At 44.8% G+C, this 22,454-nt stretch overlaps 1 protein-coding gene across 1 annotated transcript in view; it reads left to right on the forward strand.

The window, feature by feature from the left end:
* The window catches only part of POLA1 (DNA polymerase alpha 1, catalytic subunit), a 1,864,208-nt gene that overhangs the window by 452,469 nt on the left and 1,389,285 nt on the right, over positions 1 to 22,454 (forward strand). Inside the window, exon 18 of the mRNA XM_078657805.1 lies at positions 7,057 to 7,146. Coding sequence (XP_078513931.1) covers positions 7,057 to 7,146 — 90 coding nt within the window. The remainder of the gene's footprint in view (positions 1 to 7,056; positions 7,147 to 22,454) is intronic.

The raw sequence follows: 22,454 nt of genomic DNA on the forward strand, positions 1-22,454 counted from the left end.
CGCCGCTGCAAGATTGTGGAACTCCCTCCCCCTAAAAATAAAGACCAGTCCCACCCTCATTATTTTCAGGAAGAAATTAAAAACATGGTTATTTTCTCAGTAATCTTATCATCCTCAGTAACCCCTTCACTCTCAGGAAGCAACTAAAGAAAGGGTTGCTGTGTCAGTATTCTCATACCAGTAGTCTTAATCAGAGCATCAGCTCCGAGACACCCCTGGGTAATTGCAGCGCTTTAAAAATCGCGTAAACAAATAAATAAAATAAATAAATAAATATAAACACACACACTGCTAGTGCATGCTGCGTGTCATGGTGCAGAACAAAGTGAAGTAGACATGGCACACAGCCCGTGTGCCATGCCTACAACCCACTGCCCTGGTATAGATCAGTCAACCCCTCTAGCTGGGTGCATTATTCTAGTGGTGAGGGTAAAGGTGCATGAGCCCTGTAGCCCTACAGTGTCTATGTCAATTCTTAGACATTGTAAGTGCAGTGCTGCCCTTAAGAGTATATGGTGCTGTGAGTTTGTCATTACGAACTCCACAATACCATAATGGCTGCACTGAAAACTGAAGTTTTGTTTCCAACTTTTCAGCACATTAAGTCCACACTGATGCCAGTGTTGGGTTTAGTGAAAAATGCACTCAGATGTGATCTTCCAGATGCCCCCTGAAAAACGACCAGCCTCTGGTGAGTTCCCTGACTAGTACACATCAGCATGCCACCACAAGACATGTTTCTGGCCCCCTGGGGTGGGAGCCTTTTCTCCCTGAGCCTAGAAAGAAAAGCCTTTCCTGAGAGGAGGTGGTCACACCTCCCCAGGCCAGGAAGAGCCATCTGTGGCAGGGGAGCTTCAAACTACCTGCAGCCTTTGTAATGCAACACCCATCCTCTCCTGCTATCAGGAGCAGGCCCCCTTCCTGTCACCTCTCCTTTTTGGCGGGAAGACAGGTGGGAACAATCAACCAGCCCCGAAGGTGTGCCCACCTCTGCCAACCCCACCCTTCAGGTGGGGGAGGCAAGGTGAAGCCCACTCTTCAGTGCCCACCATCTTGCAGATAGGCACTCCCCAATCAGGATTAGGGATTGTGCTCACTCCCCCACGTGGGTTTTTTACGCCAAGGGTGTAGTCACCCTAAGGTCAGTAGCCATTTGGCTACTGACCCAGAGGACCCCTAAAACGCCCCCTAAACACAGTGTTTAGGGGGCAGCCCTGAACCACGAAGGCAGACCAGAAACCAGAAGAAGAAAAGAAGGAATGAACATCTGTGCCGAAGCTAAGAAGTGGAGGCAGTCTACAAACTTGGACCCAGCCCTACTGGCCTGTCACCACCTCGAACCTGCAGAAGCGAGAACCCGGTGTGTCCTGCAGCCAGCAGCCTCCAGAACTCTGAGGACCTGCCCTGCCTTCAAAAGAATAGACTGTGAACACCAGGTTTGTTCACCAACAGACTCCAGCTCCGGCAGGATCCGCAAGTCTGCACCCGACACCCACGGCCTGAGTTCGAGTGGCCCAACACCAAGAAGTCTCCCCGGTGATCTTGACCTGAGATCTGGTGACCCCTGACTTGCCTCAAGCCTCCAGCCGACACCTGCTGCCTCAAACCGAAAGGTCCCCCCAACTGCGACCAGGAGCTGGTAAGAAGATCAGACCCTAAAAAGCACCCCTGCACTGGACACCCCACAGCCTTGGGTGGCCCAACTGTCCGTACCTAACCAACCTCCAGCATCCCAACTTATCTCTCCAAGTTGTAGTTGCACCCAGAAGACCTTCGTCCCCTAGCCTGTAGTGTTTGCAAACCGGAGACTCCCCGTTGAAAGCTACAGGGCTCCCGACGGCAAAACAGCACTCTGCACCTGGCCGCCCCAGTGCCACTGAGGGTGCACCTTTTGTGCTGGCTTGAACCTCCATTTGCCCTGAGCTTAAGTTCAGGAGCTTTGCTCCCCCAACCCAGTGGCCTGCTTGTAGGCAACCACCAACCGGAGGCCCCCTATCCCCAATTGGATAGCATTGGGCCTCCGCACTCTGCACCCGGCCGTCCTAGTTCTGCTGAGGGTGTAAGAAGTTTATCCTTGACTCTGGGAGACCCCTGAGTCTAACCCCAGAGTACCAACCCCCACAACCAAATACTTACGTTTTAATCGTAACCCTATTTTCCTCCATAGGCTAACCAACTGTTTTTCTGAGAAAAGTTTCCAAGTGTGGTGTTGGGAAATCTAAGAAACCCTTTAAAACTAGTAAAGTAAATTATAAAAACGCTTTTACTTACCTGTTTACATGAAATGTCCCAGTGCAATATCCAGGTATACAGCACTGTGTAAGAAAAGTAATTTGTAAAGTAATTTACTTAACATTCTACTAAAAAGCCAATACAAAGTATAGGCACAGTATATCAAAAGCATGGCATTACTAGTATCTCTACTGTAAACAAATCAAAGTGCATATACAGTTACAATTCAAACTGTTTACAAACTGCATTACTACTGTAAAGTATGTATTGCTTACCTGCGCCAGGCGTGCTTGATTCTAGAAAATAAAATAACTAAAAGAATATTTTTTATACAAAACCAATTGCTTTCAAGGTCAGTCTTTGATTGTGTGATTTCATTTGCTACTTGAGTGTGTACATCAAATGCTTAACACTGTCCTCTGATACAGCCTTACTGCTCTATCACACCACCACAAATAGAGAGTAAGGTGCTATCTACTTTTACCTTTGCCTACCTTTGGGATTCCACTGGACTCTGGTATAGTATATACAGAGCCAGCTTCGTACACAGAGAAAATGAAAACATTCACTCCCAGTCAAAAGATATGGGTTAAATCCATCCTTATTTTGCTCACCATGCCACCCCAGTGTAGATCTGGCCATATGCAAATCAGTCTTGACCCTGTGCTTCATGGGAGCAGTCCAGACTGAACTGCGAAGCCAGGTCCTCCCTGGACCAGAAACAAGCATTCTAGGGCTGTTTTTGGGGTTTGACCCCATATCAGCCAGGATAGCTTGAATCCAGTGGAACAGTGAGCCCGGGACCCACGCCTGGGCATACCCGGTGCACTTTGGGCGAGAAAGCAAAAGACACACACTTGATGGACGGAATGCAGAACAAATCAAGACATTCGCCCCCAGTCAAGAGATCTGGGTTAAATCCATCATTCTTTTGCTCACCTTGCCACCCCAGTTTGTGACCACTTAAAAGTAGTCCTATCGCAGTTGATGAAGCAACCGTTTGAACCCATCCATAGAATGAACATTAAATACCTGATGTGGAAAGTAGCTCGCTTGCTTGCCCTAATATCTACTAGAAAGGTTAGCGAAATACAAGCTTTCACCATAAAACATCCTTTTCCTATTTTAACAGATAAAATGGTTATTCTCAGTATGAATCCCAAATTCATCCCTAAGGTTCCTTCGCAATTCCATTTAAACAAACCTGTCATTCTCAGGACTTTCTTCTCTGATCCTTCTACACAGGAAGAATGAATACTACACACATTTGAAAGGAACAGGTTAGTGTTGAATTCCTTACCTTAGAATATCCCCAGGCGTCAGACTGGATCCGGAAAGTTTTGCGAAGCAGTACCCCTGCGCATCGCGTCCGCGTCTGTCGTCGGTGTCGTGATGACGTCATCGGAGTACTTAGACGCCACCCTCGCGCACTGACGTCCGTTCTTTTTTACGCGCCAGCAAGCACAGATCCGGTAAGAGCAATACTCCTGGTCAATTTTTGACCTAACGTTTTGATCTCTTTTGGATCATTCTCGAGTCGATACCTCGACTCGCGGTGCAGATAGGGATGCCCGGGTTCAAACCCTGCGACGATTGTCACCGCTTGATGTCGGTGACTGTTGATCCGCCATCTTAAACTGGGACAGTTTAGCCAGGTCCAGCTCCATGGTTCCCTAGTTTTGGGTCACAAAAAACTAGGCACAATAGACTTAAAACAATTTGGAAAAATCAAAACAATGGATTAAACACAGTTTAGTCCAAATTCCAAAAATCAAACTCAAAAGTTTTGTTCTAAGGCAATTTAGAGGATTTTTATAATCTTAAATTATTCATTGAAAGGTGTACTTTTTAAACACAAGTCCTCATCCGCACCGCTGAACACCAAATGTTGGAAAGTGGTTTATTGGTAGGGGCAGATGTAGGTCTGCCACTGGCAATAAAGCCACTAACACATGATAGGACTCAGCATAGGTCTTAGAAAATTATTCCTATGCTCAACCCTTGGTAACGTGGCTGCGAACAGACAGGTTTAACTTCAAAGACAGGTATGTAAAGCATTTAAAAACACCATTTCAGAAAATAATCAAGACACAACACAAAATAAAAATCACACACCAATTTATACAAATGGGTAATATTTTTATCTTTTAAATGACCCCAAAACGAAAATTATCCACTGTAGGGAACCAGAAATATGAATTTTTAAGGATTAGTCACTTTCTAGTGCTTAGAAACCAACATTGCCCCTTTTAGTAATTTCGTTTTCTCCGTCAGGGACACACCTTTATGAATTGTACTGAAGAATTTTCTCACCATTGTGGTGGGCCGCCTTATTCAGCAAGCGGGGTCCAGTTAGAACACCTTTCTGGAGTTCTGCTTGTGGGTCCCAAAGTATCCAACACACAATCCAAGGTTCTGGAATCTCCAAGAGGGTCCTTGAAAGTGTGAAACTTCAATTCTGCAATCCACTTGAACAAAACCCTTACAAATCCACTGGTACTGCAGGCTTTGAATTCTTTGTAGGGCTGTTCAGGTGAGCTCTGTTAACCTGTAGCTTGCAGGGAGTCCACTGAGTCCTTTTGCAGAAAGGTAATCCCCAGGGCTGCAGTTTCACTTGGTGCAGTCTTCAGAGGTCAGGCCTTAGAGTTCCTTGCACAGCAAAATATTTTCAGCAGGGCACTTCTTGCTTCATTCAGTTTCAAGCAGCCGATCTGGAGGGCTCTGCCCCTCTCAGATAATTATTCAAAATTCTCTGGGTCAAGCACCAGGTCACTGCTGACCAATGAGAGCAGGGCAACTCCTCATAGTTATGACCACATCCTGTAGAGTGTGACAGTAGTTTGTCCCAAAGTGCATCATTTTTCCAAATCCATAATGGCTTATTTTCCAGCAAGGAGGTAAGAGCTGGCTAAACACACCCCTTGGGATGGCTTATTTCCATGGACTCTCCCCCTACCATCTGCACATACCTTCCTTAAGTTGGCCCTGACTCAAGAGTGTCAGATTGAAGCTGAACCCCAGGCCTCCCCGCTGCCTTTGAAGAGCATAGTTTACGACGCCACCTCCTGGCCTGGCATTCCTATAGACCAGCACACTGCCCTCCCAGCAGCCTGGCTAATCCACTTAACTCTGAGCAATCGGGGCAGACCACTGAAAGGCCGAATGTGGACTTACAAACAAGAAAGTCTCATAACTTGTGCTTTAGACATCATGAGGTGTCTTAAAATCTACCTGGCAAAACCTAAGTCTTCCCGCAAAACAGATCAACTGTTCGTAGCCTATGGGCAAGGTCGTCTGGGCACTGCGGTTTCTAAAGCCACCATTGCAAGGTGGATAGCGGCCTCAATTTAGTTTTTCCATGATCAAGCAGGCAAGACCTTATCAAAGACAGTGAAAGCGCACTCCACAAGAGCAGTCTCTACATTGGCTGCCATGTTAGCAGGGGTGCCACTGGACAAAATCTGCAGAGCTGCGACATGGAAGACTAGACATACTTTCACACAGCACTACTGCCTGGAGTGAACACAACGTGCTGTGCTGCAGTGGGACAGGCAGTACTGCGTCATTTATTTCAGTAAGGTGAGCCTCTTTAATTGGAGAATGTATTTTCTGTTGTCAATATTGATTTGCATTTGAACATGTACCTTCATTGGTTATGAAAGACTATATACTTGTTTAAGCTGGTTGAGAAGTTTTTGTCAGATGTCAATGCCTTTATATGCACTTACTTTTACACCCGTTCTTTCACAAGATACTCCTTTTGTGAATACATTTTGAAATATTATTGGCACTATCCACCATCCACGAAGAGTGCTTATTTTTTTTTACTTTACAGCTTGCTATTCTGATTCAAGCATGTGAATCTATGAAAGATACTCCAATACTCAATAAATTACTTACTGCAGTTATCCAGTATTGGTATCTTTCAGATTCACATGGACCCACCCTCCTCCCCGAAGAGGCTCCCCTTACACTCCGGTATTAATATTCACACTTGTGCTGGAAAATCTGAGGGATTCATCCTCTCTTGGGAAGGTTCTAGAGGTTGCTGGTTACAGATTGGTTGTATTTTGGTCTTTTATTTTAGAAAAGGAGGTAGATGGGCTATTAAATACCTGGTTGCTTCCATGATAGCCTATGGAAATTTTTGAATTACTGCTTTGTTACCGTGGGACTCCCACTTAGACGATGGGAAACGATTCAAGCTTGGGCATCTGTGAAAGAAACCAATACTCGATAACTGCTGTTACAGATAAGTAACTTATGTCTTCTTGAGGTCTGAAAAATTGGCCATTGAGCAAAGATGACAAACTCCTCCTTTCCCTTTTCTTTTTTAAGTAATTATTAATTTTGAGCCCCATGCTAGCACTGAGACAATCCACTTACTCTTCTGTCCTGCAGAATACAAAACAATTGACCTAGACATTTCTAGACATGCTCATATATTTAGTGTTTATTTGTTTCCGTAGGTGTGGCTACCCTGTTACTCACTCTTATTCCTCCTATCATCACACAAGGCGGAGATATGGTCAAGTTTGGATATATTCTTGTTTTATGAAAGGGAGGTTTCACTTACCTGATTGCTAGATACTTTGTATTTAATTATCTAGCCTTTGAAGTAAAATACGTTTAAACAAATGCTCGCATTGAGATCATGTTGATTTTCAAAACGGAAAGAGGCGAAATGATCCCTATAAGGCACCAATCCGAGGCAGCTACACTTTACTCTGTGTACATTTGATCAGGTTTAACAGTAAATTGTACTGCACAGTGAACACAAAAATACTTTATCGCCACATACCTAAACACAATTTTTTTTTTTAGAATGCAAATATTGAGATTGCCCTAACAGAGAGGACATTATTAGGATTCTTCCTAGCAAAGATCCACAAAGTTGACCCAGATGTTATTGTGGTAAGTGTTTAATTATAATATTGGCAGACTAATGATTTACTAGTATTACAAAATTTACAGCACCATTTTTGAGGAAGAGATTGACCGTTTCCTTTTAGTGTAAAGTGTAACTGGGTGAACCATTGTAATCAATTTTCTTTAATTAAAATGTATGTTGTGATCCCTGCACAAATCATTTTAGGAACAATTACCTAAAACCTCCAATATTTTATGCTTTTTTATTGTTTCTGATGAAGTGCACCTTATTTAGAAAATCCATTGTTCATCTCACTTTGCAGTCATTTTTAGGTCATGCTTAGAGACTACTCTTGTGGTCTTGCCAGCCTTAAAAAGAGTAAATCACAAATACACCTATATATATTTATATCTAGCTTCTGATAAGTTGATATGTCTGACCTGTGATACTGTAAATAGGTGCAAGACTCTGCAGTCTTGCATACATTTCTTTCCAAAGACAAAGGAGACCAACTTTCGGTGTATTCTGTCTTCCAAATTTAATCAGTCAGTGGACAAATTGAATACTCTCTAAGCGCTTGCTTCCTAAGTCCTTTTAGGGATTTGTATGCAAAATCCATCCCTCTTTCTCGGTCTGTCTATACGTCTGCATCTCTCCCTCATCTCTCTCTATCTCTCTTCTTTGGGTCAGTTGTCTAAACCTATTGGTCTGTTTAACCTTCAGTCACCTTTGGCTCCTGCCCACCAGAGTCTACAGCAACGGGTCTACCCACTTCAGCAATTGGCTCTCTTCACTATGCATGATTACATTGTGCCTAATCACATCCTCCGCACACTGACAAACTCAGTGTTCCTGTTCTGTTGAGATAGTGCAGTAAGTAGAGAACTGAATATGAAAGCAGCACAGATGGGTAATAATAGCTAAGAAATCTTAATGATTCTGTACCTGCTGTATTACATGTTGGCAAGGGGTTGCCTCTGGATGCTTCTGTTATTTTTAACTGTTCCACTACAGTATGCACCGACTCCCTATCACTTCTAATCTACTTCAGCTTTTGTTATTGGCTGGTGCACAATCATTGTAATGTTCGTTCTTTTTCACCACGTACAGCGCCTTTGCCATTACTGCATTATTGATCTGTTGTAACTTGCAGAAAATGCCATGATGCCCTTTGTAGTATGTGGGAATCCTAGACTGACTGGCTCTTATTAGTTTCACCTATGTTGTAGTCCCAAGCACACTCCTTTCCAGGAAGCTATATCAAAAAGAAAGTGTGCACAGAGTCCAGTAAGTCCCCAAAAGTAAAGCAGAGGATAAGGTAGATAACTTACTCTCAATTTAGTAGTAGCTGGGCAGAGTAGTTAGGCTTATCAGTGTGTAGTGTGAATCCCTTTGTTGTACACACTTTTACAAGGCAGGATCACACACTCAATGACTAACTCCAGGTCAATGTTTACAAACATATTACTTTAGTTACTTTGATTTTAGGTACTCAGTTACAAGTAAGTAGACTTTTCAGAAATGCAATACTTTCAATATACAGTTGGCAAACATTTGTATAAGCATTAAAAATACTTTACGGGTGCATAAAATACTTTACAATGTCAGAGGTACTTAGTACTAATCTCAGAAACAACACAGAGATAAACCAATGCAATCCTATGGGAGGAAAGACCGATAAGTAATTTTCTGGTAAGCACTCAACTTACAAGTTCAGTGTTCTGGAGATTTGACCAACACTGGGCAAGGGTCGGACCAAGGTAGGTACTGCACCCCCAGCAGTAGTGAGGCGGCAAGGTGCAGAGGTTACTGGGCCCAATGGTAGCTCATGGTAACTGGGGACAACTTGAAGAGGCACCAGTTGCAGGTAAGTACCCGTGGCTCAGGGACACAGGCCCTGGGGGTTGAGTTCAGCACTGTAGAGGCCACCAAGTGGCACCAAAGCTGCACCCCCAGTGGCACAGAGGTGGCAGTGTGCAAAGGGGGCATCTAGTGCCCTATTGATATCAATGGAGATCCTTTATTGGAGAAAACGGCTGCAGGCTTGGACCAAAAGACTAGCTGCAGGTATCCAACGACTAGAGAGATGTTGGATATCAGGGAATATTGGGACACCATCGGTTGGGCACCCCTAAGCCTCGTGGCTGCGGTTGCAGGGGTGTCTTAGGCATCTGGTTTTTCTCACTGGATCCGGTTGGTCCGACCCTTCAAGATGAGGCTACAGGCGTCGTGGGGAAGTTCAGGAGAAGTCTTCCAACATTTGATCCCAGGTTAGGATCGCTAGGGAGACGTCACTGGATTGTTGGGCCTCCTGGACTCAGCCGTGGACAACTGGTTCAGCATGGTCTCAGATCCACCTGGATCTGTGTCCTTGAAGTTTTTTTTTTATGGGCAAATCCTGTGTCCACAGGAGAAAAGAGTCTGTCCAAGGCAGCTCAGGTCTCTGGGGTTCTTGGAGGTTGCTGGCTGCTGGACACGCTGGTTTCTGCAAGCAGGGTCCTTGAAGCGGCAGACAGGCCGGTAGGGCTGGGGCCAAGTCAGTTGTCTTCCTCATTTGCTGCTGCACAGCTCTTCGGTCCACCTTCTTCTTGGGTTGTAATCTGAGGAACATGGTTCAAGGGAACCCCTTAAATAATACATTTAAGGGTGTTACTGAGGTTAGAGGGCAGTAGCCAATAGCTACTGTCCCTTAGGGTGACTACACCCTTTGGCTGCCCCCTCCCCTTTGGGGATAGGGGCACACCCCTATTCCTATTGGTACTGATTCTCCAACCCAAGATGGAGAATTCTGAAGAGAGGGGTTCACCTCTGCTCCTGGCCACCCTAGAGGTGTGCCAAGCCAAGGTGGCCTCTCCTACTCTATAACTAACTTTCCTGCCTGTCCTGGTGCCAAAAAGTGAGGCTAGGTCGGGGGGCACAGGCATCTCCACTAGTTGGAGCTGCCCAAAAAATCTGAAAGATCTTTCAGAGTAGAAATAAACTGATTACGCTCACAAATCCTCAAACTTCACTGTGGGGTTCCTCAGGGCTCTTCCTTGAGCCCTATGCTCTTTAATGTTTACGTGGCCCCTCTGGCCACACTGATCAGGCAGTTTGGGTTCTCAGTTATCAGCTACGCTGATGATACACAAATTGTAATTTCAGTTACCAACAACGAAGACGAGGTGGCAGAACGCTTCAACATCTGTATGTCCCACGTCAACAACTGGATGCAATCCAACTGCCTAAAATTAAATGGCAGTAAAACTGAGGTCCTATTACTGGGCTCCAATCCCTTAGGATGGTCTCCAAAATGGTGGCCCACGGCATTGAGCGAATGCCCCTTGCCAGTTTCCAAGGTCAAAAATCTAGGGGTAATGTTTGACTATCGGCTAACCTTTGATAGCCAGATCAACTGCCTCGTGTCAAGTTTCTGGGCTATATTAGAACTGATCCGAAAGATTCGATCTTTCATCCCCCCAGACGCACTGAAAACAGTGGTAACCACTCTGGCAATCTCCAAGTTGGATTATGGCAATGCTCTCTACCTAGGGATCCAAGAACAACATCTGAGCAAGCTTCAGCGCCTGCAAAATGCAGCAGCCAGACTGATTCTAAACATTCCCAGGCACGAACCAGTGTCCCAATGCCTAGTAGCGCTTCACTGGCTGCCGGTCTAGAAAAGAATAGTGTTTAAGGCTCTCTGCATTGCATTTAAAGCACTTCACGGAAAAGGTCCCTCCTACCTGACTTCCAGATTAAAGTACTATGTTCCCTCCAGGAACCTCCGATCTGCACAATTGAAACTTCTCCCAGGACCCAGGTTCAAGCAGGTACGCTGGGGTGGAAGGAGTTTCCTGGTGAGAGCAGCAAAACTCTGGAATTGCCTGCCCCTCTCAATCAAAGACCGCTCTAACCTTACCTCATTCAGAAAATCACTAAAAACCTGGCTATTCCAAGCAGACCTCTAACTCAGCACACACCCACACCTACACTGACCGTCCTGGTCTGTCCTCAGCGCCAAGACGCCTCCGGGCATTCGTTGTGCTTTATAAATGTAAAAATCAAATCAGTGTAACACAAGATGAGGGCCTTTAAGGCTCACTGCTTAGAGCTGCTGTTTCTGCAAGGGGGAGGTGTGAAGCACCTCCACCCAGAGCAGGCTTTGTTTCTGACCTCCGAGAGCACAAAAGCTCTTAACCCAATAGGTCAGAAACCTGGCTTGCAGCACCAGTCAGCCAGTACACTAAAAGCTGCTTGTTTTTCAGGGCGCATCTGTAAGATGCCTTCTGAGTACATTTCATAATAAATCCAACACTGGCATTAGTGTGGGTTTATTATGTTGAAAAGGTTGATACCAAACTTCTCAGTCTTTAGACTGAGAAGTTTGGTATCTCCTGTGAATACATTTGCCTCGATATTATCAGCGGGGGCAAACCGATATGCTCTCTTCACGGCATTTACCACCCACCAGGGGACAATTCTACCTTCTCGCAACAAATCATGGATTTGATCACAACCAATTCAGGGCGACAACTCACACAAATATACCTTGGCGACTTCAACCTTCACTGGAACGATCATAATGACGCGGTGGTAAATAGTCTTAAAAACTTCCTCGACGCCCTTGACCTCACCCAAATTTGCAACAGCCCGACCCACGAGAAAGGCTCCATCATCGACCTTATCATCTCCAAAGAGGACTCTATCCAACTCGAATCTATCCAACCCTGTGACTGGTCAGATCATCACATTGTCACTTTATTCATCAACGAAAAAGTCAAATTTAACCCGGTCCAATCCTTAAAGCCCAAAGTCTGGAAAAGAGACCTGAAAAAACTCAACCCAAACTTTCTGCCCCCCAACAGCTTGAGGTAACTGGTTTTTAGGAACCTGTTGGTGTCAGGGGATAACACCCGAAGACCTCTTGAGTTCTCCCTTGTTCCGGACCACAGAAACACGGAGTCTTCTAGTCGCAGTCAAAGATCAAGTTTTATTGGTAGCTACCAAGTAACACGTGTCCCAGAAGTACACCACACGTATAGTAGGTTCTCGGGAGACTGTTCGTTTTTACAGAACCAGCCTTCTCCTTATATACAAACATAATAGCTTCGAGCAAGAATTCTTGAGTTTATGATATGGCTATACACATATTTCTACAATAATACAAAGAGCGAAGTCATGTAAGCAAGCCCACATTTTAGATGTCCAGTTCGTTGATAGATTACCCAGTTAGGCCCGGAACTCCCATCAGATATCGATGAAACCTCAATAAAGAAGGGCACCTCCTAGTCATAAAACTGGCCATAAACAAGGAACGTGGACAGGTGCATGTTTGCAGATAGCATGGTCTGTATGTAGTGAATGGTTTGTGGAATGTTATGCATTGATGCGATCGCATTCGGCCACTGGGCGAGGAGCTGCCCAAACAGGTCTGGCTGAAGGCAGTGGAGTCAGTTGGGACAGGTCAGGGGGAAGTCAGGGAAGGTGGACGTGTCCTTTTGGATCAAGCTCGACCTTTAATTGACTTATCATGAGGGCAAGACGTAAGAAGGATGTCGTTTACAAAATGGAGTCTAACGGGTCGTAACGGAAACTATGATTTAGGGGTGTTAGCAACCTTCGATTATGATGCAAATGCATAGGAATGATGTCCTAATCATTATCGGTCTGTTGACACCAAATTTGTCATGGTACGTTGATATTTTGTGACACGGGTATTGGACCTCGATATCGGGATAACAGGGTCCAGATTTTCAGAACCACAGACCCTCCTTTTGCCCTTATGTAAGGCAATAACTCACGTTAATCTGAATCCAAATCGGTATGGAGAAATTCGTGGAGATGCTGCTGTAGCATCATTCTGTTACTCCGTTCGTCCCTTGACACAGGCTTCCGTACACACGAAGTAGCACAGAGGCCACATAGTGCAGGAGCGCACTGTGCACATAGGCAGAACATAAACAGAAATGCTAAGATCATCCCAATGAAGATCAGTGTTTTCCATCCCCAGTCGGTGATCAGTTCCCAGAACCACCCCAGCAAGGACCAATCCCCTTTCTCAACGTGAAGGGAACCAGATATTTCATGTAGTTTAGAGATGGCCTGGTACACTGTCGGTGCGTTATCAGGGATGAAAATGCAACAACTGGATTGGATGACTCTACACACACCCCCACGATCGGCGAGTATGATATCTAGGGCAACTCGGTTCTGAAGGGTCATAAGTCGATCCGACTGAAGCTCGGTTGTCAAATTGCCAAGGGCTCCGGCCGTTTCAATGACGGCGGATTCAACTATCCTTGCTAATTGACGAATATTCCTGCTGTTCACCATAGGCCCCCAAAATGGCAGAAAACCCTTTGCAAAGTCAGCGAATTCCTGACTTGCGGTGTCGTCTTTACTCACGACACCCCTAGCTGTCCTTGTCCGATGGTAATCTGCTCTGGCCGTGTAGGTGGGAGGCAGCAGAAATGAGATGAAACATGTACCTGAGAAGTCAGGGGGCAACCACGTGTAGGCTTGGTCGTGGCAGACGAAATACGTGCCTTTGGCTGCTAAGAGTATAGGGGAAGTTCGGGAAGCGAACACATATGTTTCTGTGCAAATGCTCTTTCCTAACTGTGCCGTGGGATCCCTACCAATACCCTGTAAACATAAATGACCTCGGTGGGGGACTACCCAAACTGGGCGGGATTTCTTTGCTGCCTGGCTCTTGATCAGGTAAACCCCATGTTTGGTCACGTTCCAACAGGTGTAGGGACTGAGTTCATCTTTGGGGATTGTCAGATATGTGTCGATATCCCTACTCATATTTCTTATCCCTGCAATTAGTGCCTTGTTACTGGAATCGCTCTCAGTGGAACGGGTCGGGTATGGTTCTAGGGCGAATAGGAACATGGTCTGGAAAGCCCACAGAGAACCATAATAACTGAATGGCAGAATGAAGTATGGGATCCCCTTATCGGTTGTGTGTGGCATGAGTCCGCATATCCAACAGTTCGAGGTGTTCATTATGGACTGGTGTCGGTGTAGAAGTTGAATGAAAGAGTTATTTACAAATTCGAGTCTTCGGGCAGACTCGTGTTCAGGTAGAGGGTGAAAGTAGTGTGGAGAAATAGTAGGAGGAGGTGGTGGCTGGGTGTCATTCGAAAAGGTATCTTTAAATACGAATAGAGTATAACAAGTCAAAAACACAACTATGCTACATAACATTAAAACACATATTATCAGGAATCTTCTTCTGGACAGTATCGTGCATAACTGTTTTTCAAAGTTCGTGAGTCTGATAGGTCTCTCTACCCTAGGAAACTCCATCCTCTAGTTGCTGCCCGCGGTGCACTTTCTGAATCTTTTAGTTTAGTACACGGTTCAGGAAGCAAATTATGTACAAATTTGTCTACGAACAATCTTTGGCCACCCTCGGTAGCCATATCCTGACCACTATGGTCGGTGAAAGTTTCCTCAAATCTCGTGAAGAAGTCAGACACATTCTCGTCTTTCTTTTGCTTGCACGCAGAGAGTTTATCCCAGTTTACGCGTACTTCAGGCATTATTGTCTTCATGTACGCTATAATTCTACCGGGAAGTTCAGCTATTAACGGCTCAGGTTTAAAACCACCGACTTGTCTAGCATCTGTAGTTGTAATGTTCGCCCACGAGTCACCTAATTCTTGGTCATGATCCGTATGACGGATTTTACTCCATAAAGGATGGGGAACAACGTTCCCAAACAACATGTCTATATCCGCTAAATTCATTATACATGAGCTTGCAGTTTGCGACAACTCCTTATAATACCCAGTCGGGTTTTACGAGGATCAGGTAGTGTCTGCTTGAGTGCTGAAACTTCGGATCTTTTCCAGGAGACATGTACCCATACACGCTGGAAATGAGGCGGAATTGGCGGTACTGCATTGGCATCGCCTTCCCTCCAAACCGGAGGAACCTCTCTCATGGGGTACTGTCTCGCTCTTTTCCTACTAGATGTACCACATTCAGATGATGACCCATAATTACCACCCGTACTTCGATGTGATAATAATATCTCAACTGCTTTTACAACATCGGGACCTACGATCATACCCTCCCCAAATTTAAATCGTACACTACACAACTCTTGCTGGTTGCTCTTCTGACCATTATCTTCCAAATCCTCACACAGAAAAACACACATCTGCTCAAAGACGTATCTTTGCGTTGGTTCATCCCATTGACGGAAGACGTTCATGACAGACTCTACATCATATCTCGCTGTATCCATAGCCCAATTCCGTGCTAACTTATTCAATGACTCCCTTTCCTGATAATTAGGCATTTGGCTTCGTAATTGTCTTCGTTCCGTATTAGGGGTCGTTTTAGGCGACCGAAAAAGTGGTGAAGGAAAGTTAGTAACAATGCTGGCCATTTTATGCCAGACGGAAGGTGAAAGTGGAGGAATAACTGGTGGCAGAACAGAGTCACGCAAAGCAGAAACAGAAACATTCGTAGAACGAGTATCAGAAGTAATAAAAGGTGCGCTAGGCGAAGTTGTAGGAGAAACAGTAGGAGAAGTAGATGTGATCGGTGAGCCTTGAGGAGGCTGCACCAGAGAAATAGAAGCCAGCTGAAGAACAGCTGGTGGGTGCTGTGAAGGAGCCGGTATAACAGCTACCAGAGGTGCAACTAAAGGTTGCGGAGGTGCTGTGGCATTTTGTGCATAGGGTGGTGGCGAATTTAATAAGTGCGCCATTAATGGATCTTTTTCGCGCTCCTTTACTGTCTCTTGCTGAAGAGATGGTAAAACAGGATAGCATTTATCTATTGCCATTTTACGTTGCCTGTGCAACTGCTCACTCATTTGATCTTCTTCGTTGTCTTTAAATTTTATCGCGGCTTGCATTACCGAAATACCTCTTTCTCTCTTATTTTTCTTTTCTAATTTAATTTCCTTTTGTTTGGCCTCTTTACGCCATAAACGGAAAGTCAAACATCGCCGGCCGGGCTTTCTTCTTGAACAATTTGACCTCTAAATTATCTAAAATTTCTGAGTCAAAACTACCATATTGGGGCCATTTTAAAACACCATCCTTGCGGGTGTATTTTATCCATGCTTCATTATATGCGATGGGACCTACGCCGTGCTTTACATAGAGCTCATACGTTGGAGTTCCAATTGGAGGAACCGGACAAGAATCCTCTAATCGGGAGTCCTTACTACAACCAAGACAAAGCAAGTTTCCAAGTCTGCTAAAACCAGGCATCTTCGCTCACTAGTCTAGCTTCAAACTTCAAAGGATGATCTATTACGATACTTCTCGTGAATACACGAGTCCTTCGGCTTTGGGGCTTGCAAGTACCAAATCAAAGCGTATCTCGAGGATACCAAAAACTAAGGACAAACTAAGGACTGGGAGACGCTCCACTTATACTTAACTGAAGTATTTGAAGATCTGTGACGTCGCTAGAAGACTCGTCTATCGTTTCGCTCTACCAAGGATCACTGGGTCCAAAACAAGGCGATAGTCAGGGCAGCAGTCCTTCGTAGCCGTCGGGACGCGGGGAACCTCGCAGCAAAGACCTTCGGAACCACGTCGACATACAGGGGTCGCTGAAGTGGCTGGCCGTCCTCTGGAATTTTCACACGAAGCTCCTCACGAACATCAGGCTTGGACCGTCGCCGCTTGATATCGCCCCAAGTTGGGCGCCAACTGAGGTAACGGGTTTTTAGGAACCCGTTGGTGTCAGGGGATAACACCCGAAGACCTCTGAGTTCTCCCTTGTTCCGGACCACAGAAACACGGAGTCTTCTAGTCGCAGTCAAAGATCAAGTTTTATTGGTAGCTACCAAGTAACACGTGTCCCAGAAGTACACCACACGGATAGTAGGTTCTTAGGAGACTGTTCGTTTTTACAGAACCAGCCTTCTCCTTATATACAAACATAATAGCTTCGAGCAAGAATTCTTGAGTTTATGATATGGCTATACACATATTTCTACAATAATACAAAGAGCGAAGTCATGTAAGCAAGCCCACATTTTAGATGTCCAGTTCGTTGATAGATTACCCAGTTAGGCCCGGAACTCCCATCAGATATCGATGAAACCTCAATAAAGAAGGGCACCACCTAGTCATAAAACTGGCCATAAACAAGGAACGTGGACAGGTGCATGTTTGCAGAAAGCATGGTCTGTATGTAGTGAATGGTTTGTGGAATGTTATGCATTGATGCTATCGCATTCGGCCACTGGGCGAGGAGCTGCCCAAACAGGTCTGGCTGAAGGCAGTGGAGTCAGTTGGGACAGGTCAGGGGGAAGTCAGGGAAGGTGGACGTGTCCTTTTGGATCAAGCTCAACCTTTAATTGACTTATCATGAGGGCAAGACGTAAGATGGATGTCGTTTACAAAATGGAGTCTAAAGGGTCGGAACGGAAACTATGATTTAGGGGTGTTAGCAACCTTCGATTATGATGCAAATGCATAGGAATGATGTCCTAATCATTATCGGTCTGTTGACACCAAATTTGTCATGGTACGTTGATATTTTGTGACACGGGTATTGGACCTCGATATCGGGATAACAACAGGGTCCAGATTTTCAGAACCACAAGCTGCAATATATTACTTCCTCCCAAAGGCGTTACGGATGTACAATCCTTGACGGATCATTATCTCAACGCTATGACCTCTATAGTTAACGAAGCTGCACCTATGCAACTAAAAAGAGCATCCACAAAAATGTCCAACCCTTGGTACAACGGGAGTCTCAATGACGATAGACGGGCCATGCGAATGGCAGAGCGCACCTGGAGATCAGTTCCCTCCGCACTGCATCTAAAAGCGCTGAAGAAAAAGAGGAATGCCTACTTCAGGAAAATAAAACGCTCAAAATCAGATTTCTTCAGCCGCCAGCTTGACCAAGCCAAAAATCGTCCGAGAAAGCTGTTTGACCTAATCAAAACACAATCCAAGGAACAACCCCAACCACTCAGCACCCTGGGCGAAGCACCCTCCTGTGAAGACTTCGCCTCCTTCTTTATCCAGAAAACAGACAACATAAAGAACGATATCCTCATTGACTTAAGTCTCTACCCCAAACCCCTCTGCACAGCACCCACTGAACCAAAAACAATGCTACATGGTCATCCTTTGCCACCTACTCGGAAGAAGAAATTGCTAGACTGCTCAGCACTGTGAAACCAGCCAACCACCTCACGGACCCCCTTCCTGCCAACGCGGTCAAAGACCTTACCCCGTCGCTCCTCCCACTCTGGACTAAAATTATCAACAGCTCACTCCAACAAGGGACCATTCCTGACTCCCTCAAAGTTGGACAAGTCACACCACTACTAAAGAAACCTACAGCCGACCCCTCTGATCTAAATAATTACTGTCCCATTACCAATATTCCGACCCTTGCCAAACTGCTGGAAAGATGCGCACAAACTCAATTGACTAGACACATTAATCAGTTTGATCTACTCAACCCTCATCAATCAGGCTTCAGAGCGGACCACAGTACAGAAACTGCTATGATTCACATAATTGACGACGCCCTCCAAATCCTGGATCAAAACGATACCTGCCTCCTTATCCTTCTTGATCTCTCTTCTGCATTCGACACCGTCAAACATGAGAACTTATTCGAGCTCCTAAACACAAGAATGGGTATATCTGGAACTGTGCTCAAATGGTTCACGTCCTTTCTACACAACAGAACGCAGAAATTCAAGAGTAACAACGTGTTGTCTTCGCCTATACCGGTATCGCTAGGCGTCCCACAAGGATCCTCCCTATCCCCAACTTTGTTTAACTTAGTTATGGAACCTCTCACCACCTTGCTACAAGCATCCAATGTTAAATTCCACATGTACGCCGATGACACCCAACTCTATCTCAAAGTACAATCACCCAAAGACATTATGCTCCTGAATTCAACGATCAGAAGCACCCAATCATGGTTGGCCGCTAATCATCTCAAACTCAATGCTCTTAAAACGGAGTTCCTCCTGATCTCACCTCCTGCGAAGTCCAATACCACTCAAATCTGGCTTAAACACCTAACGGCACTCAATGTTCAACCCACCATCGTGGACTCAGCAAAATCGCTAGGCATAACACTGGACACCAACCTCAACATGCAGGAGCACATCAACAAAGCAACTAAGGGGGCAAACTATCAGATCAATACCTTAAGGAAACTCAAACCCTTCCTTCCAGCCAAAGATTTCCAAACTGCGGTACAAGCTCTAGTCATCCCCCGAATAGATTACGGCAGCATCGCCCTCTGCGGTCTCCCACTAACTACCACGGCACCCACAAGAGCTTCTCTAAACGCCGCAGCGAGACTCATCACCGGATCAAAAAAACACTCACACATTTCCCCCGACCTGAGAGCCCTGAATTGGCTGCCTTTTGAAGCCATAATACATCTGAAAATCGCCTGCATCACGCACAAGGCTGTCCACCTGAGTTCACCCGGATACCTCGCCCAGAAGTTGACGATCTCTGGAGGCTCTAGAAAGACCAGAGGCACAAACAATCTCCTGCTAAAGCCCCAAAGGTTCCGCAAGGAAAAAACGTATAAACGCTCCTTCTCAGGAATGGCGCGCAGGATCTGGAACTCACTCCCCCCTGAAATCAGGCTCATCTCCTCTACCATACTTTTTAAGAAAGAAGTAAAAGCTATCCTCATGGCTAAATACACTTGAATTGTTCTTGGGGATGATTTTACAGACGTTGTACCATTCAGTTATACTGATCTTCTATGCTTGTTGTATGACTCGTATTATTGACCTGCCTGAGTGTTTACGCTTTTAATTATTTGTATCTGTTTCATTATGGATGTATCTGGCTGACTATGTTCCCACATGTATCTTCCCCACCCCAATTGTTATATACTCACACGCTGCTGCCTTTCTCTGTAAAGCGCTCTGATACCTTTAAAGATCTTGTTCGCGCTATATAAAACTTTCAAAATAAATAAATAAATAAAATAGTAAAGCCATCATGGAGCTGTGGAGTTCATGTTGACAAACTCACAGCCGATGTACTCAAAGTGGCTTCACTGCACTTAGTGTCCAAGAATGGACTCACTCTGTAGGGGCATATTGCTCCAACAGCTATTCCCTCGCCTGTGGTATAGTGCACCCTGCCTTAGGGCTGTGAGGCATGCCAGAGGGGTGACTTATCTATGCCACAGGCAGTGGTGTGTAGGCATGGCACCCGGGAATGTGTGCCATGTCTACTTTTAGTTCAGCTACACCACAACAAATAGCCTGGAATGGTATGTGTTTGGTGTGGGGCCCCTTAGAGCGGCACAATACATGCGCCAGCCCAAAGGGACCCTCTCTGATCACCAGGCCCTTGGTGCAACTGGCAACTTTTACAAGGAACCTATGTGGGCCACAGGTGTGCCAATTGTGGGAGCAATGGTACATGATTTGGGAATGAACACAGGTGCTTGGGGCTGGTTAGGAGGGTCCCAGCACACTCAGTCAAGTTACCTTCAGAAATCTGGCAAAAAGTGGGGGGGGGGGGGGTTTACTGCAACAGAAACCCACTTTCCTACATCCTTCTTCCCTTGCTGGCTAAGATGGTTATTGGAGATTTTACAACAGCTTAAACAATGTGGAGAGAATCGTTCACCTCCATAAATCTAATCTTAGTCTTTCTATTGCCTTAACTCTGTATCTGGTCTCTTTCTTCCCCATATTAATCTATATTCCACTCCCCTTTTTTCCACTTGTCTTTTATCTCTGTGCCTTTTTACGTTCCAACACATTTTGTCTCTTTCTTACACTTTTTCTCCACGTTTCTTTCTTCTTTCTCCCTGTTTGCAGGCTATTACTTTTGTAATACATTGTCATCTCATCTCATTTTTGTCCATGTGATTTCTCGTTCTTTTACCCTCTCCTTCTATTGTCCCACAGTCTTTTCATCTCTTAATCTTTTTCATGCTCTTTTCTCTGCAGATTATCTAACTCCATTCTCTTTATCTCACTTTCGTCCCCATATTTTTCTACATTTTGTCTTCATGTCTCCCCCGCTTGATTTTTCTCATTCTTTTCCTTTTATCGTGCAATCTTTCCATGCACACCCTCCCTCCTTCCATACAGTTGACATCTCCTTCCTTCCGCTCTTTTTCCTTTTTAAAAAAAAATATTTTATTCACAACTCGGTACGTAGAAGAAAGAAAAATAAAATACAGATTAAATGATGCACAGTACTTACAAACAGGGAAGAAAATAACATAGCAGAATGAAACAGTAACAGTAGCTTCAAAACATGGCAATAATAAAAAAGAAGAAAAAAAAAACAAATGGCGTTGCAGGTACATTCATCAGGATAAATGCCAAAACGTTCAAATGATGTGCCCCAAATTTTATCGCATTTCAATAAAGAGCGAGTGCCTCTTAGTTTAGCCAAGGCCAATTCCATGGAGTAAATATCATTGATCAATGTCCACCTTTCCATAATATGTGGAGGTTTAGAAGAGATCCAAGCGCGTGCAACCACTAATTTGGCACATGATAATGCAATAGTGACAATAGTTTGCTGCGAGGTAGGTATTGTGTGAATATCAAGTAATACAGAGGATGCTGTAAGAGGGAGGGCCGCTCAATTTTAGTTTCAAAATCTTGTCCAGAGCAGACCAAAACTCGAATAAAACCGGGCAGGAGAGCAGCATATGTTCCAAATCCGCGGCAACAAGACCACATTTCGGGCATTTAGTTTGGTCACTAAACAGGGTGTTGTTACCCCATTTGAATATCCTATCAGGTGTGTGATAAAGCATACAGGTGGTTTTAAATTGCTGTAGCCTTAAACTTGATGACTGAACTAAATGATTAATATTATGGAAAGATGAGGTAATCATGGTGCAGGTGATGTTCAGCCCTAACTTAGCACTCCATTTTTCTGCCAGTTTGAGGCAATCACTGGCTTTATGAGTAATGAGACATCTGTAAGCTCTACTGATAAGGGATTCATTCTTTAGTGAATAAAAGCAATCCCAGATGTTGTTGTGAAATATTTCCTGTATTCTCATCTTACGGCAAAAAAAATCATAAATTTGCATATATTTAAATCCAATTGTTTCTGTAATTTTATGTAAAAATTGGAGTGTCTCAAAGCTCAGAAAACCATGACTGCCATATAGGTCCCCAAGAGTATGTATACCATGGGTGCGCCAGATATTAGTCATGTTATCACTAAATATCCCGGAGAGTCCGGGGTTGACCCACAGAACCAATCTGGGATGAAAAAAAGAGGTTTTACAGAAGGCCAATATATTGAACCATATCTTGACCGTATCCCTAGCGGTCTTAAATTGAACTCTTTTGAAATAGTTGGGGTCGTTGACTCTTAATAAAAACATATTAGAGTCCGAA

This window comes from Lissotriton helveticus, chromosome 8, assembly GCF_964261635.1.
Source record: "Lissotriton helveticus chromosome 8, aLisHel1.1, whole genome shotgun sequence".
NCBI classification, from domain to species: Eukaryota; Metazoa; Chordata; class Amphibia; order Caudata; family Salamandridae; genus Lissotriton; species Lissotriton helveticus.